Consider the following 20,964-nt stretch of genomic DNA (forward strand, 5'->3'; position numbering starts at 1 on the left):
TCTAGGTTATGATGAAGACCAGTCTTTCTTCTTTGAAATGGAAATGTCTACTGAGGTTCCCCCATATTCTCTGCAAACATCTTTCCTGCCTTACAAGAAGCATTAAGGATATTTTCATTTCAGACTCCTGTGAGGTTTCCTGAAAAGCACAGAGAAATAAGTGGACACCATATAAACAAAGGGGTGGGTTAGGTAACCAATGGCAATAAACCAATGCTTACTGGTTTGATGACAAGACTAACTAGCAGAATAGTCTAAGGCAAAATTCAAAGATCATTTGACAAGACAGTCTGGTACAGTCCTTAGTGCCTGACTTTACAGCAATTAATCGAACAACCGTGTATTGCTAGAGATGAGTAAACTTATATTTTCAGTACAGGTTTACACGTATGTGATGCTTTGGCTTCTGCTGAGGACAAAACAAGTTTCAGTAACAAAGAGGAAAGGCAGCGCCACATGGGTTCCTTTCATCACTAACTTTACAGCATTTTCAGTCATCTCTGAGTAGTTCAGACCTATAGGTGGCAGTTGGTAGTCCACTCGCTGAAGATTTAAAATACCCTATGCTTGGGCTGTAGATACTTCACAGACAATTACCATCATGCTCACAGTACTAACTGCAGCACCTAGGCCTGTAATACCATCCCAGCTACTAAACAGCTTCTCTTACTGTAACCTTTAATTTGTCCTTGTTGCCATGAGTGAAATCAGCAATTGAGATGCATATTATCAGAGAATCACCCTTAGTTCACAAGTCCTGGTATTTACCCCCTCCAAATCACAGTATTCTGGAAGAGCAACAAAAATTTCCACAAGAATAGGTCTAGTTACTTAAGATATGGTCTATTTAGTTGTTCTGACTATTGAAGCAATAGTTAAGAGGCCAGAGCCAAAACAGACACAAAGTTCACAAAGAGCATCTTCAGTACATTCTGCAGCACTGAATGCTGGCCATTAACCAGATCTTTCACTGTGTCTAATCCTCTTTACTTAGTAGGAAACACCAGATGCTGAAACAGAAGTGTCATTAGAGACTTTCCTGATACAACTGGAGTTTCCCATTCCAGTCTCAATTTGCACAAAAGGTAATGGGTAGCTAATTCAGCTAAAGCTGGTACCATTAAAAGATGGTTTCTTGGTTAGCAAGGCTTGAGGAGAAGAACTGATGATGCACCCAAGATCCTCCTACCTTTGTTTGTGATTTGAGCTAGCAAATTCTTTTCTAGTAGAGTTGGAAGTGACAGAAATCAACTTCTTGAAGTTGGGTGAAGCCTGTTTACATTCTTCAGTTTAAGTATCATTCTGTATGTGTACTTTTAAGTATCATTCTGTATGTGTACTTTCAGTATCATTCTGTATGTGTACTAATAGCTAGCAGGCTTTTGACAGAATCCAATGTCAGCCTTACTGAAAGTAACCAAGTCTTCAGAAGTACACAGATCCCAGTGGTAACGGATCCCAAAGGAGGTGATTCTCAGTATCATGAGTCACAGCTGTGTATCAGTGACATCGAGAAGAATGGACCAGGGCCAACTCAGCTGCTTTCGCTGTTTAAACAAACATTTATACTGAAAATAGACCTAACAGAAACAGACCCACTGAACTATGACTGACACAATGGCATCTGACAGTTATCTCTTCCACCTGCTAGCCCCCATTCCACATTATGTTTTACTAGAAAGACAAAACCCTCTTCCTTAGCATTCTAAGCAATAAAAACAAGCAACTTAAGATTTCTAAGAAACCATTATATCTTTCAGCCTTTATGTAGTTGCTACTACTGGATCTTCAGTTCTGTGTCATCATCACAAGTCATTATGGAGATGGCTGCTCTGTGGGGCATTAGACAGTGCAAGATTATTTAACAGGACAGAGTTAAGGCTGCTGTTGGTCTAATAAGACCTTTAAAGAAAGTTCCATAAGTGGGGCTTCATGTCAGAACACTGAACTTCCACTAGGAACTCATGAAGCTGCACTGGTGTGTTTAGGACTGGGAATACATGTACCTAGGACTAATCTATGTCCTTTCAGAGGGAGAAATCACTGCAGCAAAAACACCGAAACCTGCAGCTTTAAAATTTTGTTACTACATGTACCATGAGATCAGATACACAAATCCACCATGCCGAGGTAAAGACATGGGTATAAAGCTGTATATCCTTTGATCTAGTTATACCTACATTTCAATAAATCAGAAGAGGGCCGGGTAAACCCCATCTAATATATCAATATTGATCCTGCTTCTTAGCCATTGCAGTAAGAAGCTTAAAACTGTTGCACAAACTTTGGGGAATATTCTCAACTTTATTTTTAGTGGTCCAATGCAAATAACTGCATTGTTGATATATTTTTTTTCTGCTCATCTATTACATGTTCTTTGTTCTTTCCAATTATGCTAGAAGCACTGATGGTCTGGATCTCTTTCCTTCTGCCAGAAGATTTATTTCACTTTCCTTTAATTTTCCTTTTCCCAAACCCATCTATTTTTCTTTCAAACACACTCCTCTACCCTACATAAACAGATAAGCCATCTGCACTCAATCTTTCAGTCTAATCACTAAAACAAACATGATAAAGCTTTACTTAGGTTTTAGGTTGATCACTTTACAAAACCTCAGTAATACACCTCCTGTTTTTCACCCAGCACTATGCTACCTCCAGAATGCATGAAAAGATAATTTAAAGAAGTAGATTACTTTCAGAGAAGGAAAGTTTTCACAAGGGAAATTAAGAAAATATTTTCTGGCAACTAAATTAACAGCTGCTGTTCCCCTCAAGTTACACCAACAAAGCCAGAAAACATGCTATAACCTCCTCTCACAAACACAAACTTCTCCTGGAAGGCAGTAACACCATCAGATTTTTTGCTTGTTTCTTTTGGGAGGGTTATTTTAGTTTTCATCTACACTTTTGAACAGTTAGAACTGTCCAATTCTTAGTCTCTGGTGGCCCAAAGTAGTGGGAAAGAGCAAGCAGAGCAAAATAAATACTTTAACCCATGCTTATCCAGTTGCTAGGAACACCAAAGAACTGGTAGAAAATGGCTCCTCATTTCAGCTCATTGTCAAAATTAAATGACAAGGCAGCAAAATACAGTCATATAATTGCCCTTTCCTGGTTCCACAACCTAGAGAAAGGATTATATCTGCACAGTGTAATGCTGAACAGAATACTCCTTTGCTTGTGCTGAAAACTGACTCATCACTTCTGAAGCAGAACAACATTAAGGGAGGAACTACTACAGTGTGATCACCCACTGCAAAAATAGCCCATTGTTACATACAAAGATAGAGGAAATGGTCTACTACACAAAATAGTGTGAACAGGCAGGCATTCCATCTTCAGCTTCTTTAACTACTCTGCTGTTGTATTCCCAATTTATAATAAAGAACTTCCTAAGGCAAAAACTGACACCAACAAAATACCAAGGAAAGCAAGATTACCTTACAATACCACACAACAGTTAAGCACCAGACTTGCCCTTTGCCTCCATATTTCATGACGACTGCTGTATCAACAACTTCATGCTCCCTTTCCCAGTCCAGAGTGTATGTATCAAGAAGCATAGAAGAAACTGCAAAAAAAATCCAAAACTTTCTCTTGCATGGTCCAGCTTAGGGTTCACACCAAGTGATGCTACTCAGTAAGCTTGGCACACAAGAACAGAAATCCATTAGCAAATGAACATTAAGCCTGATGGAAATGGTTACAATAATTAAGTGAAGGGAGAATTAAGAGAGGGACTAAATGCAATGTGAACTGAAAGCATACAGAAAGAAATATGGAAGGGAGCAGGCTGGAAGACCAGGTTCCCTACTGTAGGGTTAAAAAAACTGGATTTGTTGCCTGTGGTACGCCAGAGTGTATCTCTAACTTGATGGATGATTGCTGGCTTCACATTTAACTTCCATATAACTTTTCCCCAACTGAGACAGTACAATCATATTTTAGTGCCAGAATACCTGCCTTTTTTTTTTAATTTAAAAACCACAGTCCTAAGCAGACCATGAAACAACAGGGCTACTACCTAGTGATAAAGCAACATTAACTCATGGGTTCTATTGTTATATTTTGAATCTTTATCCATTCTTCACTGAGCCTACCACTGACAGTGTTTTTAGCATGCTAGGGCACACAGCGGTGCTTTGAAACAGGCTGGAAGAACAATCTGAAGAAAATGTCATAGGCTTGTTTGCCAGAAACGTAAGAAAATCTGATTATGAAGGTGCTTCAAGTTAGCCTGAGCTTAAAGGAAGCTACTGAACTTAGAGATACCAGGCATGATGGAAGTCCCAGGCGAAGCCCTAACTGCAAGCTATCAAAAAGACACAGCAACTTAGAATCATAGAATCATCAGAGTTGGAAAGGACCATATATGATCATCTAGCTTCAACCCACCTGCCATGGGCAGGGACATCTCACACTAAACCATGTCACCCAAGGCTCTGTTCAACCTGGCCTTGAACACTGCCAGGGATGGAGCACTCACAACCTCCCTGGGCAACCCATTCCAGTGCCTCACCGCCCTAACAGGAAAGAACTTCTTCCTTATATCCAATCTAAACTTCCCCTGTTTAAGTTTTAACCCATTACCCCATGTCCTATCACTACAGTCCCTAATGAAGAGACCCTCCCCAGCATCCCTATAGCCCCCCTTCAGGTACTGGAAGGCTGCTATTAGGTCCCCACGCAGCCTTCTCTTCTCCAGGCTGAACAGCCCCAACTTCCTCAGCCTGTCTTCATATGGGAGGTGCTCCAGTCCCCTGATCATCCTCGTGGCCCTCCTCTGGACTTGTTCCAACAGTTCCATGTCCTTTTTATGTTGAGGACACCAGAACTGCACACAATACTCCAGGTGAGGTCTTATGAGAGCAGAGTAGAGGGGCAGGATCACCTCCTTCGACCTGCTGCTCATGCTCCTTTTGATGCAGCCCAGGATATGGTTGACTTTCTGGGCTGCAAGCGCACACTGAAGCCGGCTCATGTTCATTTTCTCATCAACCAACACCCCAAGTCCTTCTCCACAGGGCTGCTCTGAATCTCTTCTTTGCCCAACCTGTAGCTGTGCCTGGGATTGCTCCGACCCAGGTGTAGGACCTTGCATGGTTAAATTTCGTAAGGTCGGCATCAGCCCACCTCACAAGCATGTCAAGGTCCCTCTGGATGGCATTCCTTTCCTCCAGAGTATCAACCAAATCACACAGCTTAGTGTCATCAGCAAACCTGCTGAGGGCGCAGTCAATCCCACTGTCCATGTCACCGACAAAGATGCTGAACAGGATCAGTCCCAATCTCTGAGGGACACCACTCATTACTGGTCTCCAGCTGGACATTGAGCGATTGACCACAACTCTTTGTGTGCAGCCATCCAGCCAGTTCTTTATCCACCGAGTGGTCCATCTATCAAATTGATGTATCTCCAATTTAAAGACAAGGATGTCATGTGGTACAGTGTTGAACCCTTTGCACAAGTCCAGGTAGATGACACCAACTGCTCTGCCCCTATGAATCAGTTCTGTAGCCCCATCAGAGAAGGCCACCAAATTGGTCAGACAGGACTTGATGATGTAGAATTGAGAAGACCTGAAAAACCCAAAAGGTAGTGGAAATACCTAAATACCTGTAAGTGTCGGTGCACTTCAGTAGCTCTGTTCAGTCTTCACTAAAGTTAGCACTGCTGTGGGTTGAATGCTTTGCCTTCCAGGATTCCAGGAATGAGTAAAGTAGTCACATCAAGACATGAAGAAAAACTCCAGTAAGAGGATTTAGCCCACAACTACATCCCACTCACACCCATTCCCAAGAGCCCTTACTCATTGTTTTGTGCTGTATTCTGTTTCCTCAGTGCCACATTAGCTTGTTATAATCCAAGACAGAGCTTGGACTCTCTCCTGGTTAGTCCAAGAGCTAAATGGCAGCAACGGTGATGGGTGGGTAAGAGTGACAGGAGAAACGACTACAAATTGGATAAATGTCAACTTTACTATTTTACTTGGTGTAGAAACATTTAATTCTAATACTATGCATTTCTGCTGCAGGTGGGTGTTTCTGCAGATCAGCCCAGATCAACTCAATCACCTACACCGACAAATTTGTCCTCCCCTAGGCCTTTGCTCATCTGTTACTGTACAATCACTGTTTTCAACAGCAATAAGGTCAAGAGGCAGCCTCAAATTGGGAAACTAATGATTACCCTGTCATAGTTGGAGTGTTAAAAGACCATTGCTGCAGTTGAGCACTCATTGTGGGTGGGAATATTACATACATTGCCTCCTCCATCCTGAAAACAAAACAGCTTACCATGGCCTCATTTACCAAAATGCAAAACAGCAAAAGTTTTGTCAGATAGTGGATAAGCATCTGCCAACCCACTTCCTCCATTACGATAATTCAGGAGAGGTATCAGACGCTTAGCCCATCAAACCCCAGGTACAAGAGCTTTATAGAAAGAAAATAACAGAGTAAACCTTTACAGAAACCAATGAATGCTTTTTCACTCCAAGATCCTTAAATGCAAAACGTGAGTAGGGTTTCAGCTGTAAAAGCTGCAAGACTTTTCCATGGTAGGATTTATGAACAATTGTTCTGGGTTCGGCAGTAGGAGTCATTTTTCTCCTTCTTAGTAGCTGGTGCAGTGCTGTGGTTTTGACCTTCAGCCTTGGAACAGCACTGGTAACACCGATGTTTTTAGTTGCTGCTCAGTAATGTTTACTCTGACCAAGGACTTTGTGAGTCTCAAGCTCTGCCAGGGAGGAGGGGAAGCCAGAAGAAAGCAGAGACAGGACACCTGACCCAAACTGACCAAAGAGGTATTCCATACCACAGCATGTCGTGGCCACTATATAAACTGGGGGCAGTTATCCGGAAAGGCCAGATCACTGCTTGGGTCGGGCTGGGTATCAGTTGGCAGGTGGTGAGCGATTGTATTCTCTTCCCTTGTTATTTCCCTTATCATTATTGTTATTGGTGGTAGCAGTAGTGGTTTGTGTTATACCTTAGTTACTGGACTGTTCTTATCTCAGCTGTGGGAGTTACATTCTTTCGATTCTTCTCCCCATCCCTCCAGGAGCAGGGGGAGGAAATGGGGGGAGTGAGCGAGCGGCTGAATGGTTCCGAGTTACTGGCTGGGTTTAAACCACAACAACAATCCAGACTGTATGAGGAGGCACTACCATTAAACTTCTTCCTGCAATACAGCAGAAGTTTCAAGTGCAAGAGTTATAGGAAACTGAGAATATTTCCATTTCCAAACAATTCCAAGTTTATTAAAAAATTGCTTTACACAAGTTTCAGAAGTCAGCTAAAGGCTTACTGAAGCTGACAGTATGCCAGAAAGGAAAAAAAGACTGATTAATATCACAGGATCCAGACTCTCCCACCCACCCATGGCAGAATGTGTCCAAAACCAAGCCAATCTGTTACAGGAAACCTCATCTTGAACACAAGAATCTCCTCATTCAACCCCTTATGTTTTCTATGGGTTTGTTTTTCAGACCACAGAAAAAAGTCATCTGAGGTAGGACTGCTCTGGATGCTCTTCCTGAGAACTTCTACTCCGAAGGGTCCATGAACACTAAAATATTAATCCTCCACCTAATTCTGAATTTCTTCCCTGACACACACCCAATGGAATTTCACAACTGGGATGGCCAATTTCAGTTTACAGTATTTTTTTGTACTCATCTCCTCACAATCTAGGTACAATCTTTGCTTTGTCCAAATCCCTTTGACTGCCTTCTAAATTGTTGTGGTTCAGACCCAACCAGTAACTCAGCACCACGCAGCCATTTGCTCACCCCTTCCCTTCTACTCTGAAGAAACATAGTGCATTCTGAAATCTTCAGGGCTCTTATTTAGAAGGTACTATAGCAATAGCAACTATTAGCCATAGTCCTATAGATTTTAAACTATGTTTGAAGGAGAAAAGTGTCCTTAGATCAAACAAAAATGCTATTGCATACAAGATGGCTTCACTGAACTTGACAGAATCATGGAACGGTCTGTGTTGGAAGGGACCTTCAGAGACTGTTTAGTTCCAACTCCCCACAACAGACAAGGACACCTTCCACACGACCAGGTTGCCCCAAGCCCCATCTAACCTGGCCCTGAACACTGCCAGGGATGGGGCTTCTCCGGGCAACCTCTGCCACGGCTTCACCACCCCCATAGTGAAGAGCTTCTTCCTAATATCTAATCTACATCTCCCTTTTGTCATTCCTCCTTGTCCTGTCACTACAGGCCCTTGTAAAAGTTCCTCTCTGGAACTTATCATGATTGCTCCAATCCCATTTTTCCCTCCTATGAGTAAGCAAAACTTCTCAAGATACATTTCAGCTCAGATGGCGGTGGTGGTAAATACCAGATGTTAGATAAAAATACAGCCTTAATATACTGCTGCATTGTCAGAGTGTCATGGTCTCATATAGCCAAACGCTAGCTGCACTTTATCTAACACATCAAAAAAGCATCATTATTGAAAAGGGGACAAGCTTGCCAGGTGTTCCTTTCTTTTAAGTCCTACTGGCAGTACACTGGCATACTGCCTTCAGGACAAAACTAAGCTTTTGGGAAAGGATTTCAAAAACTCACTCCAAAATGAGACCTCATATTGTAATAGATTGCCAAAATCTAATTTGCAATTTTAGCTCTACCTTCCTTAGTCGGCCTGCACAGCTTTGCTTCACAAGTATCCAGATAATGAGCAATCTGCTCTTGATCCTTCATTCAAAGTACTTAAAGTGATTAACAGATCTGCACACGGATTGAGCCCAGGCTTTCCGCATGCAGCCTTTACCCACCTTCTGTTGGGTACTCTGCTGTTCACTTCAGTAGGGCTGCATCTTTAGTCTTATGCACCACAAACAAATATTAGAGTGTTTCATAAGATCCTGAAGAGCACAGAATTTAAGCCTCACTCAAAATTTCATATATTAGAAGGAAAACCAAAGAATACAAATACTGTCCCTAGTAACATGCAAGTATTTCCCCTTTTTTATTACTAACCATCCAGCAACTATACATTAATAAAAATAAGATCCCTTGGAACCAAAAGCTTTTTAATTATTGGGTGCACATGAGAGTTCAGCAAATCCACCAAGCTGGCCAACTGTCCTCTTCTATCAACCTAGAGGAGGTGATGGATGTGGCAGCACAGCAGTTCTTGGATTTTAAGCTGTGCAGTTCACTAACTCTAAAGAGCTAATGCATAATGGAGGAGGGGATAGTAAAGGCCTCCACAGCCATGATATATTTAGAATTGACCCTTTCACCTTTTTTCAGCCAAGCTGACAAAAGTCTCAACATTTTAGTGATCTGGTACAAAACTCACTGAACGCTCCTGGAGAATACTCAGGTGAGTTTCCTGGAAAATAGAACAGCTCTGGTTTCAGACTATATCTTGCCATACTGCTTGCACTGGAACAACCTTCCAGCTCAGGCATGGATTACTGTACTCCTCATAATCAGCTAAATGCTCTAAGGAAAAAATATAACTTCATCTGTACCCAACACAGTGCTTAACTAGACCGTATCAGTTTGAAAGCTTGCAACAAATAGAGAACTGTATTAGGCAACAACAAAAAAAGGAAAGAGATGAGCAGAACTGCATGAAAGACATTCATTAGTTGTTGCTCAAGAGACTGCTTGAAAAGAGATTTAATAATAATGCTGGTTCAATGAGAGCCATTTCCAGGCAAACAAAACCATGAAATTCATGGTGACAAAAGTAGCGCAAAACTGTTTTGCTTTGGCTTCAGCTAAGACATCCCTGTGGAACAGACAATAACACCAAGTACTATTCATTCCTGAAACAGGCTGGTACTCCGCAGTCTAAAAGATAAGGAAGACAAGAACTTCACAGACAGCAGCAAAAGACACACCAGAAGCTGAGGGTTTTTTTTTTCTTTTTTGTGGTTTGGTTGGTTGGTGGTTTTGGTTTTGTTTTTTAAATCAGATGTAACTAAAAAACCTTAAAAAAAGGATGAGAGGTGTATTTCCATTCATCAGAACAAATATTAAAAGGGCTCCGTGATGCACAGTCAACACCAAGCTACAGATGACAAGAGTGAAATTCAGACTTGATTGAATACTGCCAAGTTTTACCTTAAGCTGAGCAGTACAAGATGCCAGCTGCTGAGAAAGAGGGTAGTCCTGCACTGTTGCACATGAAAGTCCATGCAAAATAACAGTTCATGCAGTAAAGCTATCAGAACGCTGCTCACTTTTTGATGTGTTTTCTGACTCAGCTTCCTCAGTGATCACTAAAGTGACTACCCAGTACCTTGGTGAAGCGTTAAGAATATCCCCCAGTTACCAGATGACCATAATCATATCAAAACCACACGCTATGTGACTGATCACATCAAATAAGAAAAAGCAAATCAATAAGTCTAAAGGCAAGATTGACAATGCTTCAACAAGCAGAATTAGGCATATCAAGTTCCATTAATCTAAGTTATGTGATTTTCTTATTGGCAGGATCCTTGGACAATGCAAAATCAAAAACAACTAAGGTCTATTCTCTCTAACATTTTTTCCTAGGCCCATAGTCAAAGAGGAGAAACAATAGGAAATCCTCTAACATTTGTGGCAGATGGACCATGCGGCCTGGTTCATATACATCCCACTGCCCTTACAAATACCCTCTTTATAGCAAATATCCATACTAGCACTCTATAGTACCTTGAGAACCCCCCAGGAATCCCCAGTTTAAGCACAGCAATTGTTGTGATCAGCAAGATCTTAGTGGCAGAAATATCTACCTGTTACTAGTAAATGGAGCTATTGGCACGATGACTATCATTTGCTACACATCTAAACAATAAGTCTATAAATCAGCAAGGTTGAAGCCATGCTCACGTTTTAAATGAAGGTTTCAAGTTGTAATACAAACAAGCAGACCAAAATGGTGTTATAATAAATGCTAGAGTAATATGACAATGCTTTTAGAAAGCAGAGTGGAAGGGTTGTGTATGGTAGTAACCTGAACAGCTCATAGGAGGGCTGTCTATCCTCTGGCTAATTCCTTCTGAAAAGGACCCTCAAGGATGCTGCACCATGCTGCCATTACCACCGGAATGACTGCTACAGGCTAGGACCCAAAGATTCACTGCTGCGCATGTGAGTCCTCTTCTCTCTGATCTTAAGAAACACTGATGAAACAAAAAAACATCATTATAAACCGTTATACATTAAGATAGTTTCTCTTCTAAATGCATGAGGTTCTGTTACTATTTCTTCTTCATATCTGCAAAAAGTTCAGGTCTGAGGAATACTGAATTGACTTTTCCATCAGTAGTCAGACAATTAAGAAGCAATTATCCGCTATGCCAGTCAACTCTGGCAACCTTCTGGAAATCTAAGTCACACCAATCTAACTGAAACTCTCCTAGAATCAGAAAATAAACATGTACCAAAAAGCAGCTACTTAAAATCATGTGCTATATCCGGTATTCTTTCCAACAGCTTAAGGCTTTCCTTGTCTTGCCATAAGGGAAGAGGCAACATCTTCAAAATGGGTTTAAATTAAGGAAACCATCTTGGGTGATGAATCATCAGTTCAAAGAGCAAGAGTGTGCTTAACTTCTGATGCTTCAAAAGTGAGGTTTTTTGCTTTGGGTATGTTGAAATTCTGAAGAAATTGTTTGATGAGAAAAGCAAAATTGAAACTGCTGACAAAAATCTCTCAAAATTCAAATTAAGATAATTGACATGGGAGAAACACCAATTAAAAAAAGGGGGGTGGGGGAGCTGAAAAAGTTATTCTAGCTTCCTGGAAATGCCACAACAAGGCTGTTCTCATTCGACTTGCTACTTAGAAATTTCAGAAGAACACAGATTTATCCCAGCTCTGTCACAGATGGTCAGACAGTGAATTCATGGGAGCAGCACACAGATGCCTAGACACACCTCCTGCATCATGGTGCTTAAGTCTCCTCATATCTGTTCTATGGTTCCATATGCACAATTTCGAGAACATGCTTAGTGTCATAACTCTGGTTATTTCGTTCTTAGGAGCAGAAAAGAACCTTGCAGAAAAAAATACGCAGTGGCAAAAAGACACGAAAAGGGTATGAGTTAGGTTTTTAAAAGTAACAGACACAATTTCACTCCTTAAAAACAAGAGGAACTCTTCCCATTCTTATCTAAGAAAATAGGGGATTCCATTTGTGAAATTGCCAGTTTGCTATTTGGGGTGGGCAGGAGAATACCAAAGTGTTCTTGTGGACATGAAGTCGTTCTGACTTGCAATTAACAGTGAAGACATCAACTCAAAACCAAACCATTTACAGGAGATGTATTTTCATTTTGCAACTTTGAAGAATCTACTAAAACATACTGGAAATCAGACTGCAACATGAGAGCATCTGTCAGACCTCTCAGAGCAAAGTAGCTGCACTAATTCATACAAGCTAAGAAAAAAAAAATAACTCACAACCAAAAAACAAAGTAAACTATCACCCTACTTCCGTGAATTCCTGGGTCTCAACAGCCCAAAAATTGTCATCACTTTCAGGTGTAAAATCTTCATTCTGTTCAACAAATGTTGCGGCATTACTGCCTCATCACATGCAAAAATATACTAGTTATTTGGATTTTTTTTTTAACCACAATGCAAGTGGTCAGCATATCCACACAAAGGCTGATACTCTGGGGAGACAGAAATAAGCAGAGTAACCAGAACTAGGAATTATGCACTATTAGCAATATTGTATAGCATGTCCATAGTATCAGATAATTGCCTAAGGGTAGAACCTGGAGAGTCATCTTTTATCACACATAGGAGTATATCCAGGCTGTTTGAAAGGCTTGATTTCTACTCTGCACACAATCTAAAATAAATAAACAAACTAAAAAACAAACAAACAAACAAATAAATAAATAAATGAGGTTTAGTGATTCACTACCAAAAAAATAACCATCCTCACATTTTTAACACTTTCGTCTTCAAGGTCAAAGAGCCACCCAACTAAGGCCAGATCAATTATTCACCCAGTGTAAAGCATTCAGATCCAATGCCATTGAAACAGTTTCACTATACTTGACATAAAGCATTACTCACACTTGTCTAATTGCCCTGACAAAGGAAATCCATTCTGATAGAAAGAACAACATTGCAGAGTTAGTCAGCAAATTACACTGAAGTACCAGCAGCAGCAATAATAGTGCAGACTTCCAAACTCCTTTGCCAATGCTTCAAGCAGTCCCTGGAAGAGCCCTCCTCTACAACAAATATGTTTACATTAAGTACTTTTCCTTCTGTGTAAAGACCAACAGAAGAGTGTCAATGATGAAAGGACTGGGAAGTGAATACAGCAACAAGGAATGAGATACCTGATCACGTTACTGAGATTGATATGTAAATTCAAGTTCTGTGCTGTCCTTGGGTTGGATGCGAACTAGTCACAAAGAGTCCCTGTCTCTAAATTCTGCCTATACTTTAAAAACTATATAATAAAAAAAAAGAAAAAAGAAAAGGAACAAGGAATATTTTAAGTCTTCGGAAGAACTGTCCAGAGACCATGTGAAGGTCAACTCTATTAGCACTTTCATGAACATAAAAAAGCTTTAACAACTGCATAAAATAAATAAACAAAGCTATAGCAGAGTTTGAATTTCTTTAGAAAGCTAGAGCTTTGATACCAGGATACCACAAGCTTACCTCGGTGATCCAAAAAGTAGGAGAGGTGAATGCCTTCAAAGAACAAGAAGGGAAGAACCACTGACTTGACTGAATCAGAATTGTTAGGGTTTATTTTGAGCTCTGTCCTTACCTCTTTCTCTGACCTTGGCTATGTCACTTTGCTGCTAATCTTCCGTGCCACTTTGTGGAACACAAACATGGTGACTTTTATAAAGCACTTTGCTAAATGGCATGAACACCCTCAGCAAAATCTTTCAACATAGTGCAAATAACAAATGTATTTTGCTGAGCCAGTCAAAAAAAGCAAACATGCTTTTACTAGTCCTCTGCAGCATTAGTTAACTGGCATTATTCGTATAGCAATGCTGACATATCTAACATTGACAGACAAATAGAAACAAACAGAACCAGCTTCATCATTTACAATTCTTCACTAAAACCAACAAGACTGCCCCTTTCTGATCCTAAGCATTACATACCAAGCACCTTTCTCTGGCCAGAAATGAAATTCAAATCACAAATAAGAGGTAAGGAGAAGGAAAACTCTAAGAGCTATACTAAACATAGTGATTTGACTTCAGTAGGCATTCCTAGTTGCTTTTTTCCCCTATAGCTCAGCATTTAGATTATTTAGGAGCCTTCACACTGGGAGAGGCCTACTACCAATTCCGTAACATAAGCTCAGTGAAGAGCCAACATGCAGCTGAAGAGGGAAAGGGTAGCAATCACTGGGTGAAGGGAAGTAAAGCCAGAGAGGATTCTGCCAGATTAATTTTTATATGGAATAAATTGCATCTCTTAGAATCATAGAATAGTTAGGGTTGGAAAGGACCTTAAGATCATCAAGTTCCAACCCCCTTGCCATGGGCAGGGACACCTCACACTAAACCATGTCACCCAAGGCTCTGTTCAACCTGGCCTTGAACACTGCCAGGGACACGGCATTCACAACTTCCTTGGGCAAACCCCCTTCCAGTGCCTCACCACCCTTACAATAAAGAACTTCTTCCTTATATCCAATCTAAACTTCCCCTGTTTAAGTTTTGACCCATTACCCCTTGTCCTATCACTACAGTCCCTAATGAAGAGTCCCTCCCCAGCATCCCTATAGCCCCCTTCAGATACTGGAAGGCTGCTCTGAGGTCCCCACGCAGCCTTCTCTTCTCCAGGCTGAACAGCCCCAACTTTCCCAGACTGTCTTCATACGGGAGGTGCTCCCGTCCTCTGATCATCCTCGTGGCCCTCCTCTGGACTTGTTCCAACAGTTCCATGTCCTTTTTACGTTGAGGACACCAGAACTGCACACAATACTCCAGGTGAGGTCTCATGAGAGCAGAGTAGAGGGGCAGGATCACCTCCTTTGACCGGCTCGTCATGCTCCTTTTGATGCGGCCCAGGATACGATTGGCTTTCTGGGCTGTGAGCACAGACTGAAGCTGGCTCATGTTCCATTTCCTCACTGACCAACACCCCCAATTCCTTCTCCACCGGGCTGCTCTGAATCTCTTCTCTTGAATCCAACGCCAAAAGAGAAAAACTTATCTCCTTACAGAGACAAACAAAGTTTTTCCTGGGTTGTTATCTTTCTCTTGTGTAGTTATACAGCTGACATATGAGTTGGTAACACCACTGGAACACTCTCCTACTGAACAACACTGCCAACTGAACTGACAGCATAAAGGATTTCAGGGACTCAAAAAATAAATCACAGGTGTTCAATTTGTTCTGTAAAGATCTTTACGTACTCATTTCCTGATAGCATCCCCAATGCAGTGAAGTGGGCAACCCTCAACCTGTAAGTTTTACAATAAAAATCTGCCTCCAATGAACGTGGTACTTAAAATGCACAGGGCAATCTTATTACACGCTAAACATATTACTATTAAATATAAAGTCATGATAATGAAAAGGAGAGAAAAAAATGAAGAAAAATGTTTGAACAGACAAAATGTCCACCTTTTCATTAAAGGAAGAAAAGCAGACAGTTTGGAGAGTGCTTTTTGATGAGAATCTCAAGAAACAGACACTTCCTGGAATCTTCAAATAATCTCCTGAAGCTCAGCCCTTTACAAGATGAAATTGCCTTCCAAAGCAATCAAAATCTTATCTTCTTTATCATGCCATCCGAAATGCTGAGAATCATTCTAAGCATTGTTTTGCTACCTCCTACTTGAGTCCACAAAGCTGCAGTAGTTCTGATTAAAAAGGGTTTTGTTTTCCTTCCATATCCTGCTGGTAAATTTAGGCTTATATTCAGGTGCCCACTTGACTTATTTTACCATTTAAAACGTAACATGGCTTTCTGAAAAGTTTCATCATGAAGTACAGTCTTTATGCATTCTGTATCTGCCAAAATACAGGCAGATGTCTGAAAGCAGGTCTCCAATTTTCCTCTATTCTAGTAGAAACTTTGATTTTAAATAAGGCAACTCTGTTCTTTCCCACTCCCCCATCTTGTTCTCTGCCTCCAAACTAACTCATCCTGCAGCTTCAGATGGATAGTGCAGGTCCCAGCTGGTGTTGAAGGCAAAATGAGATGCATGAGAATCACTTATCTGTTACTAAACGCAGGTAGTACCAATGAGAAGATCAATACAGCTGATGCTCCCCTGACAGCTCTACAGTACTTCTAGATGTTTAGTACACGAAAGAAATGAGTCTGCACGAATCTTTCCCAAGTTCTTGCAAGCAGAAGCTGGTCCTTCTCCAGAGGCACGTTACAATCTATCTGTTGGTCAGTGGGTAACACAAGTAAATGCTAAAGACTCATAACTACAGACACAAAGCTAACAACATAACCTGATCTCAGTTATCCACAGATATTGAGAAGACTAAGTACATCAGAAAAACACTGAAAACGTAAATAAAGCCATATATAAATCAAAATGCAATTGCACACTTAGTCCACTCACCTTTACAAAACTAGTAAAAACCTTTTCATAGAAAACAGAGGAGAGAAATTTCCAAGATGCTTACTACATATAAGGGATTTCAGCAATGCAGTGACAGAGTACTCAGGAAAGACATGACTTGGGCAGTCCAAAGTTGTTTATCGTAACAAGTTAAGTCTATCTGCATCTATGGCTAATACACACTTTTGGGGACAATAAATCCAACCAAAAAGACCAACAGTTCCCCTCACCCCTTTGCCCCCTCCAAAGCTCTTACCCTTGTCATAATCTAGTATTAATGATACTTGCTTTATAGATACACCCAGAAAATAACATGTATTTTCAAATGTTTAAAATAGTACACATTTCTTTAAATTTCTCTTCCACCAGACAGCACAGAATGAAGAATTCTGTATTGCCAAACTAAACAGCTGTTGTAATATGTCAAGCCCATATCTGAGGTTACTAATTCATCTTATTTCAAAAGAGAGTTACAAACCAATGAATTTTCCTTAAAATACCTGAAGTCCTTCCCTCCAGTACCAGCTCCTACATTTATTTAGTTTCCCAAATGTAATACTGATTGCTGCAGACTTAGCTGGGCTAGAATTTTCCTATAAACATCATTTCTGTACTAGACCTGATGGTATCTTTGGTCACGACCACCACATAAATTCTCTGCTTCTCTCCTCCAAACAGGATGTCTTTGAATCCTTCCACAGGCATTCCCATTCATTCTTCCTCTCCCTTTATTTCCTCCCTCCCAAATGAGGAGAATTCTACTAATATATTTAGCAATACCTTCAACTTCTCACTGACAGTTTACAGTGCAGAACAATTACATACTGCTGATTCACTGTGACAAGAGACATTTACTCTTGCTGCTGACAGTACAGATGTTTTCTATCATCCATATCTGTGTCTGGTTAGTGGCACTGTGCACTGGTGCCCCTCTAGTTGGGCTGGTTCTCTGGTTGACATTTCCCTCTTACAACGAGCAGTATCTAGTGTAAATAAAACAGCGAAATACCGAGACCTAGCAGCTTTTTATTTTAAAAATAACTTTCATTGTAAACCTCAAAAAATGTTCAGACAACATTAAACAATAAAATCTTAACAGCCTGTTAGCAAAATAAGCAAGTAAATATTTTCTTAAGTAAGGAGAAAAGGTGCAACACTTAGAGGGAATAATTTATTACTATTCACAGATACAGCCAGTCATCCATTAACCAAGCCAATCAATCCTTCATTTTACAGCATTTATCCGTATGCCTCTATATACTGCCATCTGTAAGGGAAGGATTTATATATTAGTAAATATTGTATAGACATTAAGATTGCCTTATTCTGACAAAGGGAAACTTTAATAGTGTAATAATAACACCATAGAAAGTAATATGAAAGCTCTCCTAGTTCCTAATTTCAAACTCACTAGTAAGAGTTAATAATACTTATTTTTTTTCCTTCATAACAAACTATGTAAATTCACTGCCCCAAGATTTGAGGACAAAAAAACATAGAAGGATTTTGCAAGGCCTGGAAATCTACATGATTGTAATGGTTAATGCTAGCTCTAGTGAATCTATTTAAGATACTAAAATTCCCATTTGTCAGACCTCTTTGCTAGATGTTACTGCCCTCTAAGCAAAAGAGAACATGTGCCTGCATCCAAGCCACCCAGTTCCTAGCATCTTTATTAACTCAAGCCATAAATTAAAATTGTACTAACACACCTATCTAAACCATTGCAGCCAACATGCACGTATGTGTTTGCTCTCACCAATAAGTCACAGACAAGCAGAGAGAAAGGCTAAACAGCTGCATCAGGAAAGGAGATGATGATCTTCAAACAACTGCAGCAGTTTGCTCCCACACTCATCAATAATGTTCTGTGCATGTGTTTAACTTCAAGACAATTTTAACTTTAGGAAAACAGACACACTACAAGAACAATACCGAAGTGGCAGACAATAATGCTATTAGTACTACAGAGTAGCTATTTGCCATGATTTCCAGAATAGTAACTACCAAAGTTCCGTCCCCATGCTCTAATGAGTCAGCTTCATCCCATGTAAAGCATCACAAACAACAGCTGAAGTCCTGGGTGTGCAAGGACATTTCATTTACCTGAGTTAGTGTTTCTGTCAACACCAGCTCTAAGAGGGATAAAGGAAGATCCAATTCAGAAGGGATGGGTTAAATCTCCCACACAGAAAATAGGCTTGCATCTTATCTATACAGCAAAATCTACCAACTGAAATGAAAGCATTCATCTTTCCAAAGGAGCATTTATCCTTCCAAAAAGTGGAGGGAGAGAAAACATTTTAAGTTCAACAAGACATTTCAACATACAGGGGACTGCTGAAATGCAATAAAACTGCATATATATATATATATATAAAATATAAATATAATAAAACTGCATATCTATATATATATGAACTACTAGAGAAGCATGTTACACTTACAGCTGATCTTCCATCCAATCATTTAAGTTGCTTCTACAAAGTGAAAGCATTTACACATTTCCAGTGGTCTGTAACACCATATGTAGAAAAAATAAACCCCTCTGGGACTGAATTAGAGGATACAGTGGTTCACAAGAAAGGATCACTAAGTCAATATTACTGCCCTCATTCTTTGTACAATTTCTTTCCAAAACCATATCCCAGCAGCCTGGCTGCTCACTGTGTAGCACTTACTGTTGCTGGACTTCAGGTCACGGTGAATTATGGGAACAATTGCTTCCTCGTGCAGGTAGTTCATTCCCCTTGCAATCTGTACTGCCCAGTTCACTAGTATGTCAGGAGGTATCCTTTTACCAGACAACACTCTATTTAGTGATCCACCACGGGCAAACTCCATGATTAAACAAAGATTAGGTTCCTTCAAACACACACCCCTCAGGGCAATGATGTTGGGATGCTTTAACATCGCAAAGAGCTTGGCCTCTTGGCGGACATTCTCAATGGTCTGGCTGATGTCCTCATCAGGATCATAGCGAGCTGCCTTGACAGCAACCTCATCTCCTATCCATACAGCTCGATACACTTTTCCGAAGCCACCTATGCCAATGATTTCCTCCAGAACAAGCTCTGAGAAGTCGATCTCCAGAACTAGGGAAAGAGGAAAAAAAAAAAAAAAAAGAAGAAAAAGTAAACATTTAGGAACTATGCAGTCTGAACATTGGCTCAGCTGAAGGTCCCTGTTGCCCAGCCTCACCCTTGCAGGAAGGGCCAATTTTCACTCCAAAACAATACAAATGAAAGCAGTAGTCCCTTCTGACAATTTTACATTGACAAACGATATGGTAAAACAGATCTCACAGTATTATAAAACTGTGAAGTACTATGAAGTACTCACTGTGAACGGTGAAGAATTTGACCTAATGCTGGCAAATGACACAATAAAATAGCCTCCTCTTACCACACTTAACCCCTTCTAACACTGACAGTGACATTACAAGATTCCAGAAAAGAAAGAACACTCACTGACTTCACTATACACTGCTCAATCCAACACAGCTAAAATTTAACACAAAAAGCATCTGCTCCTGCATTTGTCCCTTATTTGAATGTCTCTTATTCAACTGCCACTAACGATCTTTCAGTCCTTCCAAAATCACGCTCATTCTTCTACACTTCTACAAGCATTGCAGATTCGTTAACCAATTCTGACATTACCGACAGTAGTGTGACAAACAGATGGATCAGACCACATATTGCTAGCTCTGCATACTCAGGAAGAAAAACCTTGTTTTGATTAATGCCCACTACATTTGCATTACAGAAACTATATGAAATAACAGAATCATAATTTTCCATTCCCATGCACTCACAGCTATACTTTACAGGCTGTCACAGTAACTGATGGCTATGTGGTGTTGTGTAGTAAAACATACATATGCAGATGTCTTAATTCAGCATATAAATTTCATCTGGAGCACAAGTGGTGAGGAAATGAACCCTGTACAACCGTACACAGTTTATGCTCACAGATGGCCAAAAGAACCTATTCAATACTGACAAATATAGAATGGGAAACCCACATACTGACACTGCTGTACTCACAGTAGTGGTAGGCCACTGGTGAGACACCATTGATGCTATCCTGTCTGACGAAAAAATACCATAATGCCAGGATTTAAGCAGAAAATCACCAAGACTTTTAATACTTTCCTGCATTTGAAATGCCAAATCTGACATCTGTTCCCCTGCTTTGTCTAGCAGAAAGGAAATTAAGTCTGTTATGGACTTATTTGATGTAGGTATTAATACAGAGTACTGTATTATATTACTGGGTTTTCTAGTTACCAATTGTATACACAGAACTCTCCACTGTTTTCAAAAGAAATTACACAGTCATACAAGGCAAGGGAGCAGGTTATATTCCACTTAAATAAAATATTTCCCTTACTCTAATTAAATGCCT

The 20,964-nt window shown here is 40.3% G+C and overlaps 1 protein-coding gene across 1 annotated transcript in view; it reads right to left on the reverse strand.

Annotated features, from left to right (window-relative positions):
- The window catches only part of MAP3K9 (mitogen-activated protein kinase kinase kinase 9), a 52,303-nt gene that overhangs the window by 27,005 nt on the left and 4,334 nt on the right, over positions 1–20,964 (reverse strand). Inside the window, exon 2 of the mRNA XM_065685594.1 lies at positions 19,236–19,649. Within this exon, the coding sequence (XP_065541666.1) occupies positions 19,236–19,649 (414 nt within the window). The remainder of the gene's footprint in view (positions 1–19,235; positions 19,650–20,964) is intronic.

This window comes from Lathamus discolor, chromosome 6 (genome assembly GCF_037157495.1).
Source record: "Lathamus discolor isolate bLatDis1 chromosome 6, bLatDis1.hap1, whole genome shotgun sequence".
Classification (NCBI taxonomy): Eukaryota; Metazoa; Chordata; class Aves; order Psittaciformes; family Psittacidae; genus Lathamus; species Lathamus discolor.